The sequence below is a fragment of the Rhinoderma darwinii genome, chromosome 7 (genome assembly GCF_050947455.1).
Source record: "Rhinoderma darwinii isolate aRhiDar2 chromosome 7, aRhiDar2.hap1, whole genome shotgun sequence".
Taxonomy (NCBI): domain Eukaryota; kingdom Metazoa; phylum Chordata; class Amphibia; order Anura; family Rhinodermatidae; genus Rhinoderma; species Rhinoderma darwinii.
Window position 1 is genome coordinate 134515052 of NC_134693.1, and position 17477 is coordinate 134532528.

The 17477-nt window shown below is 42.8% G+C and overlaps 1 protein-coding gene across 1 annotated transcript in view; it reads left to right on the plus strand.

Moving 5' to 3' along the window:
• Positions 1–17477, plus strand: part of QARS1 (glutaminyl-tRNA synthetase 1) — a 49158-nt gene that overhangs the window by 16901 nt on the left and 14780 nt on the right. Inside the window, exons 7-8 of the mRNA XM_075831728.1 lie at positions 2673–2727; positions 17254–17325. Coding sequence (XP_075687843.1) covers positions 2673–2727; positions 17254–17325 — 127 coding nt within the window. The remainder of the gene's footprint in view (positions 1–2672; positions 2728–17253; positions 17326–17477) is intronic.

Genomic DNA, 17477 nt, shown 5'->3' on the forward strand with positions numbered 1-17477 from the left:
CGAGCCCTTGGTGAACAATTTATTGGACTTGAATCAGCAAGTGTATTGTAATGTTTCTCAAGGGGAAGTTTATTCGAGCCACCGGTGCAGAAAATAGTAGAATGGCCTCAAACCCGCTATAATAAGTAGTGGACATTGCACATGGACAGAATATATATTTAATTAGAATAGGTTTTTAAACTCCTATGCAGAATATCTCTCCTCCAGAAGGAAGAAAGCGGTCTCTCTACTGCCACCTATAGGTAAATTCCCTGTAAGTCCATGCCCAACCCTTTATAGAGCCTTGAAACATGACTTGGGTGATCAGCTGAACCAGAGACCCCCCCCCCCCCCCCCATCTGTCTACAGCACTGTGCGGAGGAGATGTTCCTCATCAGTACAGAATAAGGGTCGTCTCCCATAGATGCCACTAGTTAAATCGTTTCCTACTAGTTAACAGATATTTTTCATACTTCCCAGGGAGCGTTGCCCTTGGGCTAGGGCTACCGGCCACTTTGGCAGCAACACAGGTCACACGTCTAAAGATCGTTGTGTACCTCGCAGTAATGGAAGTGACGCAAGTTGTCACGATGTCGCAAGAGATCCAAATTTGATTTCTTGCGACTATCAAATGACGGCAAGTTGCCTGTCTCAATGTGGCCACATTCACTTACATTAGTGCGAGGTACACAGCAATACCGTAATCTTTGGACACGCGACCTGTTTGCGGGCAAAGTCACAGTGTAGCCTGAAAGGTGACCAAAGCCATTAGATGAATGTCGGCAAAACCCGCCGGGATCGGCCGACCATCTTTTGCATGGCGGTGACCTGACACCCCCCCACCCCCAATAGCAGATGTCAGGCTGTTGGATTTCAACATGCCTGATTCTTTAGTTTTTAGGGAGATATGCAGAGAGCGTTCCCTTTTAGTGGTTTACTCACTTCTTCCTATTGAGAACACGTGTATGCTCGGCCGGGCGTTTATGTGTATGACGGGGCTGGGAGGAATATCTTGTATGGCCGACATCCATCTATAGGTGCGTGGCCAGTTTAAGACCCCCCCCCCCTCCCCCACCAGCTAGATTTCCGCAAGGAGGATCTGGATTTTCCAAGAGCTTTAAAATCCCATATATGTATATATACTGTACCCTGCAGTGCCCTCTAGTGGCCACGTAAGAAAATCGTAGATTTCTTGATGAGCTTGAGATCCTCCCTCTGGAAAGCTGGTTCTATTCGGAGAAACCCAACAGAGCCTATTATAAGTCCATGGTATCTGTTATGCAACGGATCTGTCCGAGCGTTGCGGGATCCGTTACAAACGGAAGCCGTAATGGGAACAAAGTCTGTTTGTACTCTGCACAGTGAGAATAGTTATATTTTTTTATTTTTTTTGCCTTTCTTCTCCCCACTTTCATTCTTCCCTTTAATCTTCCTTCGTGCTAAACAAATACCTGATAAGTAAATTAATCCTTTTTCTGGAAAGGGAGGGGTGCAGACGGCTTTGCTGTGGGTGGGTTATCTGAGAAGATAACCGAACAATGACTCTTGAGTTTATCTGGACCCTGGTATCTGAAGAAGGCCCCGTAACACGGTGTATAAGGCCGGGGCTACTTGAGGAGCACAATGGAATGTGTTTTGGGAATTCGGCATTTCCGCCCCTAGCCCCGGCCCCCTCATCACACCTCCAGAATTGCTCTATTCAATAAAGTTTATAAAATTAAATTTAGCTGTTCTTTTACATGGGCCAATGATCTGGTGAACGAGTGCTCGTACGGACGCTTGTTCCTGATCCTTGCCCCAGGTGAACAGAGCAGCGATCGACCAACATCAACCTCATTTGGCGGCTGATCACTTTCTTATATGCGGGCCAGAAAATAATCGCTTGTTGGCACTGGGCAACACGTCTCCCTGTATAAACGGATGCAAAATGTATGGGCATGAACAATCGCATTAAAGGGGTTGTCCGGATTTTTTAAAATTGATAGCCTATCCTTAGGATAGGCGTTCATTATTAGGTTGGTGGGGGGGTCAGACTCCCGGCACCCCCGCTGATCAGCTGTTTGAAGGGGCCGTGCCGCTCATACGAGCACCGCAGCCTTTGTACTTGCACCTGCCGTTACATCTTTGGTGGCTGTGCAAGGTATTACAGCGTTGTCACATTAGAAATCCATGTAAAAACAATGAGGCTGCGGCGCTAGTATGAGCGTCGCGGCCTCTTAAAACTGCTGAACTGCGGGGTTACCGAGAGTCTGACCACCCCCCCCCCCCTGCAATCTAATCATGAACGCCTATCCTAAAGATAGCCTATCATTTAAAAAAATCCCAGATAACCCATTTAATGTTCGTACATTCCAATCGTTGCTCCTTGTAAATGGAGCAAACGAGCGCCAATCGGCGTGCAGTTATCCTTGATTGGTGGTAGGTACCGGCCAGATTACCTGGTAAACCACCTTTTTATTGACCTGTTTTTAGGAAAGCTGGGTGACCACCAACTTGGCCACCATGACCGCTCCCATTCGGATTGTACCAGGCACCAGAATGGCAAGTCTGGGTAGTTATGCAGGGTTATAATCAGAACTGCCGAACGATGATCCAGAAAGATGGCTTAACCTGTATTGTTACCCAGCTCCCCGGTCCCGCTAGGTTTATACTATATTCATTCATAAGATTGTGTTTCCTTTCTTTGCATTTAGGCAGCAAAGCAGAAAGTTGTGGAATCAGAGAAAAAACCCGATGCCTCTGTGAACGGTGAGCAACGTCTTCATTGTCTTGTGCACTTTCTGTGACCTCCTTTTTCTTTTCTTCTTTCTTTTCTCCGAATATCACGATCAAAAGAGTTGGTTTCCCAGCAAAGCTGCGTCCGCTTGTTAACGGCATACCTGACATTCTTGCTGAGAAACTGCCCTGGAACTTGTTGGTTGCAGCCTGCGTATCGTTCTGTTCACATACTTCTCTCCTTAGTGGTGCAGAGAGTGACTCTTCATTATCAGCCAGTAACGTGGCGGCTCTGCTTGTAATCCGAGAAGAGAAAGCAACGGATGTTTTTTTTTTTTTTGTATTGTTGGCGAATGTATGTGTGAGATGCTGTCAGTCACCTTATTGAGCGTACAGCATTCCTGGGCTCATACAGGTGAAATCTGCCACTGAATACGTACACGAGAGTTGAAACCAGTTTTTTTTGCTGCCAGTAATGAACTGGTCTGAACTGTCAACTACCGTGAAATTATCTGAATTATTAGTCAATGAAACTTCTATCGGTTCAGCTTCATATTGTTGTACAAAAGGGGCAGTATTATAGTGGTTATATTCTTGTATATAGGGGGTAGTATTATAGTAGTTATATTCTTGTATATAGGGGGTAGTATTATAGTAGTTATATTCTTGTATATAGGGGGCAGTATTATAGTAGTTATATTCTTGTATATAGGGGGCAGTATTATAGTAGTTGTATTCTTGTATATAGAGGCAGTATTATAGTAGTTATATTCTTGTATATAGGAGCAGTATTATAGTAGTTATATTCTTGTATATAGAGGCAGTATTATAGTAGTTATATTCTTGTATATAGGGGGCCGTATTATAGTAGTTATATTCTTGTATATAGGGGGCAGTATTATAGTAGTTATATTCTTGTATATAGGGGGCAGTATTATAGTAGTTATATTCTTGTATATAGGAGCAGTATTATAGTAGTTATATTCTTGTATATAGGGGGCAGTATTATAGTAGTTATATTCTTGTATATAGGGGGCAGTATTATAGTAGTTATATTCTTGTATATAGGGGTCAGTATTATAGTAGTTATATTCTTGTATATAGGGCCAATATTATAATAGTTATATTCTTGTATATAGGGGGCAGTATTATAGTAGTTATATTCCTGTATATAGGAGCAGTATTATAGTAGTTATATTCTTGTATATAGGGAGCAGTATTATAGTAGTTATATTCTTGTATATAGGGGGCAGTATTATAGTAGTTATATTCTTGTATATAGGAGCAGTATTATAGTAGTTATATTCTTGTATATAGGGGGCAGTATTATAGTAGTTATATTCTTGTATATAGGGGGCAGTATTATAGTAGTTATATTCTTGTATATAGGGGGTAGTATTATAGTAGTTATATTCTTGTATATAGAGGCAGTATTATAGTAGTTATATTCTTGTATATAGAGGCAGTATTATAGTAGTTATATTCTTGTATATAGAGGCAGTATTATAGTAGTTATATTCTTGTATATAGGGGGCAGTATTATAGTAGTTATATTCTTGTATATAGGGGGCAGTATTATAGTAGTTATATTCTTGTATATAGAGGCAGTATTATAGTAGTTATATTCTTGTATATAGGGGGCAGTATTATAGTAGTTCTATTCTTGTGTATAGGGGCAGTATATAGTAGTTATAGTCTTGTACGCAGTATTATAGTAGTTATATTCTTGTATATAGGGGGCAGTATTATAGTAGTTATATTCTTGTGTATAGGGGCAGTATTAGGCTATGTTCACACGGGGTATTTTGCCGAGTTTTTTGACGCGGAAACAGCGTCACAAAACTCGGCAGAAACGGCCCGAGAAAGCCTCCCATTGATTTCAATGGGGGGCGTCGGCGTCTTTTTCCCGCGAGCAGTAAAACTGCCTCGCGGGGAAAAAGAAGCGACATGCCCTATCTTCGGGCGCTTCCGCCTCTGACCTCCCATTGACTTCAATGGGAGGCAGGAGAAAGCGTATTTCTCGCTGTTTTATGCCCGCGGCGCTCAATGGGGGCAGTATTATAGTAGTTATATTCTTGTATATAGGAGCAGTATTATAGTAGTTATATTCTTGTATATAGAGGCAGTATTATAGTAGTTATATTCTTGTATATAGAGGCAGTATTATAGTAGTTATATTCTTGTATATAGGAGCAGTATTATAGTAGTTATATTCTTGTATATAGGGGCAGTATTATAGTAGTTATATTGTATATAGGGGGCAGTATTATAGTAGTTATATTCTTGTATATAGGAGCAGTATTATAGTAGTTATATTCTTGTATATAGAGGCAGTATTATAGTAGTTATATTCTTGTATATAGGAGCAGTATTATAGTAGTTATATTCTTGTATATAGGGAGCAGTATTATAGTAGTTATATTCTTGTATATAGGAGCAGTATTATAGTAGTTATATTCTTGTATATAGGGGGCAGTATTACAGTAGTTCTTGTATATAGGAGGGCAGTATTATAGTAAATTCTTGTATATAGGCGGAAGTACTATAGTAGTTATATTGTGTATAGGGGCAGTATTATAGTAGTTATATTCTTGTATATAGGGGGCAGTATTATAGTAGTTATATTCTGGTATATAGGGGGCAGTATTATAGTAGTTATATTCTTGTATATAGGGCCAGTATTATAGTAGTTATATTCTTGTATAAAGGGGCAGTATTTGTAATGACGGGGAAGGGAGACAGACAGGTGAGCCCTAATCTACCCGCCACTCAGTCCCTGCCTACTTGCAACGGCCCGTCCTAGGCGATGGCGTACAACTGGGCGACGGTCCCTACGCTCAATAAGTGCACGACAGACAAGGGTACACAGAAGCTAAGGGAAATGGGGCAGTTGCCCACGGAAACACCGTGAGCAACAAGAGTAGTGAACGAGCCGAGTCAAACCAGGAGTGTACGAGGTACCAAACGCAGAGCAGGAGAGTAGTCAGTAAGCCAGGGTCAATATGAAGCAGGGACAAATAGTTCAAGCAGCAGCAGCAGAGCCAGGAAACAGGAGAATCACAGGCAAAGGAGGAGCAGGAAATGCAGGTATAAATAGACAGAGGGCGGGAGCTAGCTCCGTCTGGCCAGGCTGTGATAGGCTCTCCCACTCCTAAGCCTGCCAGCCTGAGTGGTAGAAGATGGAGTCACTCTCTCAGACTTAGGAGCAGGTGCAGACAAATTACCCACGGGCGTCGACACAGAAGCTGTGTCTGGCAGATCCTTTACAATTATAGTAGTTATATTCTTGTATATAGGGGCAGTATTATAGTAGTTATATTCTTGCATATAGGAGCAGTATTATAGTAGTTATATTCTTGTATATAGGAGCAGTATTATAGTAGTTATATTCTTGTATATAGGAGCAGTATTATAGTAGTTATATTCTTGTATATAGGAGCAGTATTATAGTAGTTATATTCTTGTATATAGGGGCAGTATTATAGTAGTTATATTCTTGTATATAGGGGCAGTATTATAGTAGTTATATTCTTGCATATAGGAGTAGTATTATAGTAGTTATATTCTTGCATATAGGAGCAGTATTATAGTAGTTATATTCTTGTATATAGGGGGCAGTATTATAGTAGTTATATTCTTGTATATAGGGGTAGTATTATAGTAGTTATATTCTTGTATATAGAGGGCAGTATTATAGTAGTTATATTCTTGTATATAGGGGCAGTATTATAGTAGTTATATTCTTGTATATAGGGGCAGTATTATAGTAGTTATATTCTTGTATATAGGGGTAGTATTATAGTAGTTATATTCTTGTATATAGAGGGCAGTATTATAGTAGTTATATTCTTGTATATAGGGGCAGTATTATAGTAGTTATATTCTTGTATATAGGGGGCAGTATTATAGTAGTTATATTCTTGTATATAGGGGGCAGTATTATAGTAGTTATATTCTTGTATATAGGGGGCAGTATTATAGTAGTTATATTCTTGTATATAGGGGGCAGTATTATAGTAGTTATATTCTTGTATATAGGGGGCAGTATTATAGTAGTTATATTCTTGTATATAGGGGGCAGTATTACAGTAGTTCTTGTATATAGGAGGGCAGTATTATAGTAGTTATATTCTTGTATATAGGAGCAGTATTATAGTAGTTATATTCTTGTATATAGGGGGCAGTATTATAGTAGTTATATTCTTGTATATAGGGGGCAGTATTATATTAGTTATATTCTTGTATATAGGGGCAGTATTATAGTAGTTATATTCTTGTATATAGGGGCAGTATTATAGTAGTTATATTCTTGTATATAGGGGGCAGTGTTATAGTAGTTATATTCTTGTATATAGGGGGCAGTATTATAGTAGTTATATTCTTGTATATAGGAGGCAGTATTATAGTAGTTATATTCTTGTATATAGGGGCAGTGTTATAGTAGTTATATTCTAATTTATAGGGGGCAGTATTATAGTAGTTATATTCTTGTATATAGGGGCAGTGTTATAGTAGTTATATTCTAATTTATAGGGGACAGTATTACAGTAGTTACATTCTTATGTATATAAGGATCAGTATTCTAGTAAAGTTCTTGTGCATAGGGGGCACTAACATTTCTGGCACGTCAATAGGATGTCCTAAATGTATGATTGGTGGGGGTCTAACCATTGGAATTGATTATTTTAAAACAAAATGGGCTGCTGTGATCATGTCAGCACACAGTCCCTTCAGTATCATCGGCTGTGCTTGGCTTTTACTAGGAGACACCAGGTTATCCCGAAGACCATAATGAGCCATCTTTGTTTCTCCCAACAAAAGTCAAGTGTACCCAAAGATGCTAAAGGGATAGGATGCCTTTTTCATAGATTGGTGCTCCCAGGGTTGGACCCACCAATCAATTTGGCCATGGTTCCGCAACCTTCGGCACTCCAGCTGTTGTGAAACTACAATTCCCAGCATTCCCTGACAGCCTTTAGCTGGAACAATAAATGTTGATATGCTATAAATATTTGTGGTGGTGGGGCGGGTGGAATACGCCTTAAAGGGGTTATATCATGAAGGCAACCCCTGTTCTTACGTGGGGCATATCGACTCCATTGTGGAGGGGGGGGGGGGGTTTGAGCCAGGATGGGGAGCTACTCTAAGAGGGGCTCCTTCTCTGTTGGAACAGCCTGTCCATTTATTACATTAATGGCCATTCATTTAAATGGCCACCTTGTAATGCTATGTTTTCTCCTGCAGCAGGCACTGCAGGGAAAATATCTGGCCAGTCATGGTTTCCCTTGGCGATAACTCTGATCGCCGGGAGTTGGAGCAGCTTGATTGGCACAATGTGGGCTCCACTTCTGCAGACCGCACAGGCAGCTCTGTTCATCTTCAGAATGGAGGGTGATTAAAATCAAAATCCCTCGTGACCACAGACCACCTCCTCCAGAGACCATGCGGCGGATTCAAACTTGAGTTTAATCTCCAGCCCCTTTTGAGTCACACTGTAAACATGGCCGATGCCACCCATCAATGTTGCCAAAACTCGACTGCCCTGGCAACTGCAATGTGTGATCACTGAACTCTACTAGTGATTTGTATTTTTGTAAGACTTGAAATGTGGAGCTCCGGCTAATAGAGGGTCCAAAGTGGTGGACCCCCCCCCCCCCTCCATTTATAGGGCAATCCCACTAGCAAAAGGCCCAGATATTTGTACCCTGATCCTACAGGAAGAAGAGACCCTGGTTTTGGCAGTGCATGGCGTTCTTCGCTTTGGATAACCCCTTCTTAGGATATGTGGTTATAATGAATACGGGAATGCCCCTGATTGGGCTACGTTCCTGAATGTACTCTGCCCTTATAAATTAGTTTTATGTACTTTGCGCTGACCATCTGATCTAGAACATCTCATAATCTGGCACCAATGTGGCCAAATTGGCGCCAGATTAAGGGAATTTCACTGTGTGTATACGATACATTTGGTTTGCTGGTTTTCATTCCTCATTTGTGGTCATGGTAATTCAGGGGTTAATCCACATGTTCCCATTTCTCGGCTGGCAGATCACTCGGCTCTTTTATACCAGTAGCAGTGAGGATTGTTTATCTAGCAATTAGAGTCGGCTGTTAACAAGATGTCCCAATTTCCAAGGGGCCTCTGTGGGCTGCGAGGAGTCTGATGATTTTCTCCCGAGGTGCTGGAAGGTGACATTAAGACGCTGCTTTCTGCCAGATGGGAGGGCTCCCCGCTCACAAGGAACACACTGCATTATTGATAGTTTTTTTTATTTTTTTTTCTCTTTCGTAAGACTTTATGGCCAAGACCTGGCTGGCGAGAGAGAGAGACGTGTAAGGAAAATCAACGCGCCCGGTAATCTTGGCGGCCGCTGCCACATGTTTAATATTGCTGTGTATGTTCTCCAATAACAAAGAAGACGGCATTGTCCTGGCAGCTCCGTGAGTCCACAGCGCCTTTTTATTGGCGCATAAAACCTGAGGAGGGGAGTACCAGATAATACCAGGGAAATGGGGAGCTTCCAAGTTTGTGTCGGAGAAAGCTGGGTGTCCACTAATATGGACAGGGTGACAGTTGTTACTGTAAGAACCCATTGAACTGAAGCCTGTCGTCACCTGGCCAGATGCCCTAGAAGCAAAAGGCTGCCCCCTCCCCAATTCATTTGAAGTGCTAGTAAAGTGTGCTCTGTATAGCAATAGCGCTTCTGGTCGGCTGGGTGGCATTGAACCTTACATATCAAAGGTGTTACGGCGCTGGTAGTGCTCAAGAACGCAACACCAGACAATCTCTATCACACTGGTGAAGCATCCATCAGTACTGGCATAAAACAAAAGGCACAAGTAACTCGTCGGAGGATAAGCGGAACCGAATACGGCATTTAGAAGAAGATGGGGACGATGCATAAATGGAGTGGATGGTAGATGAATGGTAGTCAAGCAGTTGACAGACAAATACAGTGGACGAGAATTCACAGCACTCACTGACCCGATTTGAATATTATCCCATAGCGGGGTAAGACAACAACTTGGTAGCAGACAAAAGGCAAACAAACCAGTGGAACTACAGATCCCTGGATATACACAAACCCACAATACAAAAGCTAGATCTCTCAGAGGAGCAACAATACAAACACATAGACAAGAACAAAAAACACCAACTAGAAACTGGACATTAACGAGGCAAAGCTAAATGATTAGCCAGACTCAGACCAAAGCCTAAATGGGGTTAACAGGAATCATTGATTAGCAGCAGTCTTGCTGCTAATCATTTCAAAAGGGCCGTGGATGGCGTACTCCACTTCTAAACAGGGCAGGCTTCAAGACATCACCCAAAATTAAAAGTTTGAGAGGTGCTGAGCCTGGGCAGGAGCACATACTGTCTTATTTTGATGCCATATATTTGTCTTTCATGGGACCACTGGAGACCCACCACCTGTAGCTTGGTACATATTGCATGTAGAGCATCTCGCATTGGGGACCTTGTGTCATCGTGCCAACTGGCTGGAGTAGCATCCTGATGTGACATTTTCTTACATGCAGATTTTACGAGCCAGTTCCCCCACTCAATGGGCCAGTTTAGTTTTTATTTAGTAGTCTCCATATATGAAAAAAGGAAAAAATACCAAAAATTAGGCATCGCCCCCTTTCCAAATGCCCTCTTAGAGCATTTGGACATCATAGAGGAGGGTCCATGCTGTATGGGCGGATACCCACTGGGCATTTTATATTGCTGTTTATTACCTTCCTTCTAAGACCTTTTCCTAAAAATACTTCTGTTTCCTGATTCGCTCATTATGGGGGAGTAATTCGGTGAATAGGAGAGATCAGGACGGCCCCTCCTCCATTTACAGGATTCAGCCACTTTTATATAAATTTGGGTAATAGGATTTTATCGGGAAACTGCTCATAATGCAACTTCCTGAGTTCCCCCACAAGTGCACCTTTGCTTTAAGACCTGCAGCGTATCTGTTGGCAAGCTCTTCTGTGTAATTACTACTACTCTTCTGTGAAGCTGGGATGTAAGAGGGGGTGTAATTCATCCCGCCTGGTCCACCTCTCCCCTGGGGAGCGCGGCATCGAGCCTGGGAGTCTGGCAGCTGCTTTCTATTGTGTGTCGCCTGCCCGTCTTCTAGGAACGTGAAGAAAGGAGATGATTGAGGCAAGTGGCCAAGTAGGGCTGACACCGGCTCAGAGCTGCTCTGTTCACTTTCTTGGAAAGTCTCCGTGAAAACCCAAACACTTTGTCAGTTCTGAGAATCTGCAGATTGTGGGGAAACACACGCGGCGCTGTCTAGGACCAAATCTCTGCAATCTGCACCTCTAGACCGCTACCAGCTCTGCCCGCAGAAATCCTGCGCACTAACCAGTCACTCTGCTGCTCATGGGGGCATTGTCTGGGCTTCCTGTACCGGCAGAGGGGGGTTAACTCTTTCAGTATATTGGCATTACATTAAAGTCAATTAGGCGCCTGTCTTATTTAACATGTCAACGTGTGGCAGTTCTGATCCCGTCATTCAAGGGACGGCGACTGATGGAAAACAGGGTAACAGATGCTTAACCGTATCTCCTCCGTCTTTCCACGGTCTCCAATCTTCGGCTCTATAGCTGTTGCGAAACTACAACTCCCAGCATGCCCTTGACAGCCCACTGGTTCTCCCCTTGACAGTCCACCGATTTCCCACTCATATAGGCTGCCGTGGTGAATTTAAGCCCCCCTCTCCAAACAAACCTACCTGCTGATTGTTAAAAGCGGGTTTGTTTTATGTAAAAAAAATGCTTCATTATTGCACAATAAATAGTTCTGCAACTTTCAAATATCCTTTTGTTGCAATTTCTTACCTATTTCAAGACTTCTGTTTGCTGTCGGTGAATGGAAACCTTTGTTTGGATTCAGAGGCTAAAAACCTGTACTGACTTCTCACAGCTGTGAGTTTGCTACATTTGTTTCCCTGTTATGGAAGTGTTTAAGAGCTCAGTACATGAGCAGCGCATCTCGCCTGTCTTGATGGTTTGTTACAATGTATTCTATTGGAGTCCAGGATGTTTTATTTAGATTGAATATAATTACAACAAACCCCCAGCTGTGAGGAGTATTGGGGTACGTTCACACGGTATCAACTTGAGGCTGAAAAATCAGACGCCGAATCTGCCTACAAAATTGTCTCGCTTTCCATGCTGATTTTGGACGTTTTATTTTAAAATTTGGTGCTGTTTCTTCAACTACGCACTTTGGGAATTTTCGGTCCGATTCGGCGCCTAGACAGGTCAGAGGTGTGTGTGTGTGTGTGTGTTTCTTTCTCTCCACTGCTTACCAAGATTCAGCGCACTTAAAAATCAGCACCATATAAGTTATTCCCATTGGTTTAAAAATAGGAGGCAAAATAGATGGTTTTTTTCCATGCAGATTCAAGTGTCGGATCGGCTTGCAAAAAAATGCAGTGTGATCGAGGCCTGAGGTGAAGATGGGTTTTCAGCCTCTGGATGTACATCACAATGTTTCAATTCACTGACAGCAAGCAGTGACCTTCAGAATGATGAATTAAAACACAGAATAGGAGAAAAAAACTCAGCAGCACAGCTGGGGAAGGGGCATCTAGTCCTTCTCTATTAAAAAGAGGAACATGTATTATTAATTATCAGACCCACCGTCAGATCAGTCAAATAATGCCCTGTCCAGAGATAATGGTGGGTAGAGTTCTCCTTTAAAACTGAGGCAAACTTTTTTTTTTTTTTATTTAAATGTACTGCTGATTTTACCAATAATATATATATTGACCCCCTTAGTCCTACATATGGAGATTAACATATTTTGTGCAACCCGACCATTTGTCGTCATGATGCTTCTTTGTGTGGGGGCCACTTCCTACACGGCTGCGGACAGGATGGGGTTAACTGGACTGCAAGTTCCCATCCAGCAGTAGCAAAGGATTAGATCTGCTGTGGATGGTTTTAATTTAGACCCCCGGGGACTGTACTTAGGAATGGAGGACCGGTCCCTTCTTATGAAGCCTCCGCTTAGCTAATTGGTTTTTCGCATGATTATATGGGGGCCGCTGCACGTGCGACAAACATGATATATCATTGTAGGCAGGGAACGGAATATGTGAGAACTAAAATAAAAGAATATTTAACAGGAATTTTGAGGCAGATTTTGAATTGCCAGTTTTTTTATTTTATTTTTTTCGTTTTTCACTGTTTTTTTGTTTTGTTTTTTTTTTCCCCCACTGCGACCATTGAATCTCTAAAACAAGGACCACTCGGGGGTAGAAAGTGCAAGCCATAATTTTTTTAGATTTCCCCACGACTGGCCAAGAGTTAACAGGGAAAAAAATGCTTCTGCCTCCTATTGAAATTAATGGGGGGGGGGGGGATTTCGGCCGTTTCTTGCTACGGATTCAGACGCGGTTTCCATGTAAAAATTGGCGCCACCAAATGTGTGAGCTGACCTTAAAGAGGATCTGTCAGTAGTTTTAGTAATTCCCGATCTCCTAGCTATCTAATAGGCGCTGTGACATTGATCATACTAGTGAAAATTGTGTCCCAAGAAGTTTATTATTTTAAAGGTTTGAGTTTTTTCTAAATATGCAAATGAGGCTATACTAGACAAGTGGGAGGTAACAGCAGCGATTCTCCTGAGGTGGAGCCTCCTCACAGCCTCTGACGCCCGTCCTATCAGCATGAAGCTGCTTCACACAGTGTGAGAGACACACTGAGGCTGGAGGGACGGGGGACGGGGGATCACTTCAAATAGCCGGATCTCCGGCTGTGGACCACCTAGAGCAGCGGTTCTGGTTTCACAAGAAAGAGGAGATTCTAATATTTCATGGGACACCAGGATCGCAGTGAAACAACCAGAGATATCACCAGTTGAAAACAGCTGGGTATAGAAGCTGTATACTCAATTATCACACTGTTGCAGGGAAGGGGGAGAAGCTGTAAGCTGATTGGACAGCGTCCTACAGAAAAAATAACACCGCCCAGTGTGAAGTCACCTCCCATTTGGCAAGTATAGCCAATTTAGCATATTTAGAAAAATTCTCATAACTTTGGAAATAAACGTTTTTGGAAAAAAATTGCACTGTAGTTATCGGCATCGTAGCGTTTATTAGATTAGTTAGATCGGGAAATAATAATTTAGTGACCGATCCTCTTTAAAGCTTTATTCAGATAAACGTATAAATCGCCCATGTGACGGCTGTGTTTTTAACGTCCCGTCACGTGGCTGCATGTAATTCTATGGAGCTGTCCACACAGCCGTTGTTTTAATGGACTGTGGGAAGGGCCCATGAAAGAACAGGACATGTCCTATATTTGTCCTTTTTCACGGATCCCTCTATAGGCTCGAGTCTGTGGGATCTGTGCAAACGGGTCCCGCACGGGTGAAAAACTTCAGTTTTTCACGGCCGATTAGACTCGCTCGTCTCTGAATGAAGTTTTAGGCTGTTTTCACGTTTGTGTTGGGTCCTTTTTGGAAGAGTTTCGGCAGATCCGATCCTGCCGTCAGTCCATGCATAGAAGTATGTGTATTCCCTGCTTTAAAACTTCAGATTATTATCACCATGGAGATTCCGTTATTGTAGGAAATCTTAATTATGATTAAACTGGCTTATTTGGTGGAGTTTACATTGATCGGTTTAGCGTGCTTTGTGCTGCAGGGTCGGGCACGGTGTGTTGATTCACAACCATGAGAGGGTTTCCAGGATTCTGAATATTATGTTATTACAGCCGGTAGGTAACCTGCAGCATGAGGACCCTTACCCTACGTGTGAACTGAATACCTGGGCAACATGAAAAAACCCTAATAACACGCTATGTCTGAATGAGAATTTATAGCACATGGCTGTGCATCTTGGTTCTATAATAAGCAGCCACCAAATTGAGTGGACGCTTTAAGGCTATGTTGACACGGGGTATTTTGCCGAGTTTTTTGACGCGGAAACAGCGTCGCAAAAAACGGCCCGAGAACGCCTCCCATTGATTTCAATGGGAGGCGTCAGCGTCTTTTTCCCGCGAGCAGTAAAACTGCCTCGCGGGAAAAAGAAGCGACATGCCCTATCTTCGGGCGCTTCCGCCTCTGACCTCCCATTGACTTCAATGGGAGGCAGGAGAAAGCGTATTTCTCGCTGTTTTATGCCCGCGGCGCTCAATGGCCGCGGGCGAAAAACGGCCCGATAATTGCCGCGAAAATCGGCGTGCAGGGAGACGAATATCTGCCTCAAAGTTCCAAACGGAATTTTGAGGCAGATATTCCTCCCCCAAAATACTCCGTGTGAACATAGCCTAACTCTGTTTTTATGTCCAACATAGATGTCTTAATATATCTTTAGATCGATCAGAGATTATTTTTTTATTTTTTCTACGATACAGATCTCCAAATCTTTTGTATAGCCATAGAGTTAAATTATAAAATTCTGGCTGTCAGCAGTCAGCACTAGAGGGAGCTCAGGAGCTTACTGCATACTGTCCTGAGTTTAATGTATAAGTATGCAGTGAGCTCCATCTAGTGGTGGCTGCATGCAGACAGAATCTTATCACTTAACTCTGTCTATGCAGGATATTTTGGAGCTCTGTACCGGAAAAATTGCGCTCTGACCAATACAAGCAGAATGATAAATCCATAGTCGCTTTTCCGTAACTCCCATATAACTGAATGGGAGTTATGAAAACAGCGTAGTATAGTAAGCTATGATGTTTTGCGGAACTCGGGAGCTATGGAAACTGCGTTGCTCACTGTCATACACCGGTTTCCCACATTTCTCAGATATTTACGGAATATCCTGTGGTTATGCTATTAAAGGGGTTGTCCATGAACGGACAACTGATGACCTATTCACAGGATAGGCCATAAGTTTACGATTGGTGCGGGTCCAATATCGGATGTTGTGAAGGGTATTCAGTAGTCTGAGCCGGAAGCAGATGGCTCCGGTCACTGTATAGCGGCCGTGCTGCAGAAGTGCAACTCTGCTCCTATTTACTTGGGTATTGTACTGCAGCTCGGCCGCTATTCCGTGACTGGAGCCATCTGCTTCCGGCATGGACGTCCGGTGCCCGGAGGCAGCCAGAGCAGCTGATCTGTTCGGGGTCCGGGTGTCGGACCCCCACTGATCATATACTGATGACCTATCCTGTGGATAGGTATCAGTTGTCTGTTCGTGGACAACTCCTCTAATGTCTGAGTTGGGAATGCCCCTTATAAGATCTATTTAACTTTGTGAAACACTCTTAATCCGGCATCTGCTAATCCAGCGCGTCTGACCATATAATGTGGAATTTCACAAGACCAGAAGCAGAAGAGTGAGCATAGATAGCTGTCCGTAATCCAGCACCTTTTTAAGGGTATGTTCACATGGCCTATTTTCAGCCGTATTTTGGGCCGTAAACGCCCGAAAAATCAGAAGCAGAACGCCTTCAAACATCTGCCCATTGATTTCAATGGGAAGAAAGTTAGGAAGGAACTTTATATGTACTTTTCTATGACTGTCCGATAATCCAGAATATTTATTTGATGATCTGGCGCCTTTCAGGTCCCATTTGTGAAGCAGTAGTAGATTATATTATATGGCAAGATTTGATGCAATGTGGTGGTCTGCAGTGAGCACAGGCCCTGGATTGTTCTGCTGCGTGTTTTCTTTCGTGTATATGTAATTGTGCCACTGAAGGAAAACCAGTAATGAGGAGTCAGTGTGGGGGGGAGGGGGCATTGACAGCCTGTCAGACTCCCCGTTTCTGAGGCGCGCGTGTGTTTTTATAAGCTGACGGCCGATCATCAGTATAATGACGGCTCAGTGCTCTGGCTGATTTTCCATGTGGTTCTCCAGGCTTCTAGTCATTACTACAAAGGGGAATTATGGGATAAAGAGAAGAAAACCTTTCACACTCTACAAAATGGTTTTGGTGTCTGTTATTGGAAACCGAGATACGTCACAGCACGATTTGTGGTGTAGACGTAACTGCGGCACTGTTTATGTAGGGCACTACAAGGACCAGCATGCTTTGCAGGCCTCGGTAGTCACATGTCCGTATAAAGTCCCGGCTCTTATCTTTTAGTTCTCGGATCTAATCGTCTGTTGTATAAAATAATCTTCTTAATTGGACTCTGATTAAAATACCAGTGAAGTCCTGAGCTGCAGGGTGCCCAGAAGTCACGTGCGGTTCCTATGCTTGGGTTCTCCAGCCGCTGCGATGACGACATTCACATAACTCCAGGATTCCTAGAAAACCGGGATTAAGATTAGTTTAAATTTCCTGGAAATCTCCTGTAAAACAACGTATATACAGGACGGGAAACCTGAGGCCTGGCTGAGCACTGCCCTCTAGTGGACAGTTAAGAAACTACAGCGACATATTTTCTTAAGTCATTTTTTTTCTGATTAGACATGGTGGGATCCGATCCAGTTCATGAATCCTGCACAAGGACCCGCTTTATGGCTGACTCGCATACTCCTTCATTTTTATCCAAACCAGCCCCAGCATGTGTGAGAGGGAGACTAGTGTGAATACAATCTGTACAGCGCTGTGGAAAATGTTGGTGCTATAAAAAATATTTTCTTCTTTCTACAGGTGAAGTGAAGCTCGAATCTGCGTCTCTGATGGAGCAATTAAGAGGAGAGGCCTTGAAGTTCCACAAGCCTGGTAGGTTATCCATAGCTAGAACTACTCTGGACGTCATAGAAAGTTAATCCCCCACCCCCTTCCCTGATGGAAATACTCATTTAGTGAACGCTAAAGTATTGATTCCAGTAGATCAAATGAGTGTATGAAGTAGAGCCCACTTGTTTTCTTGA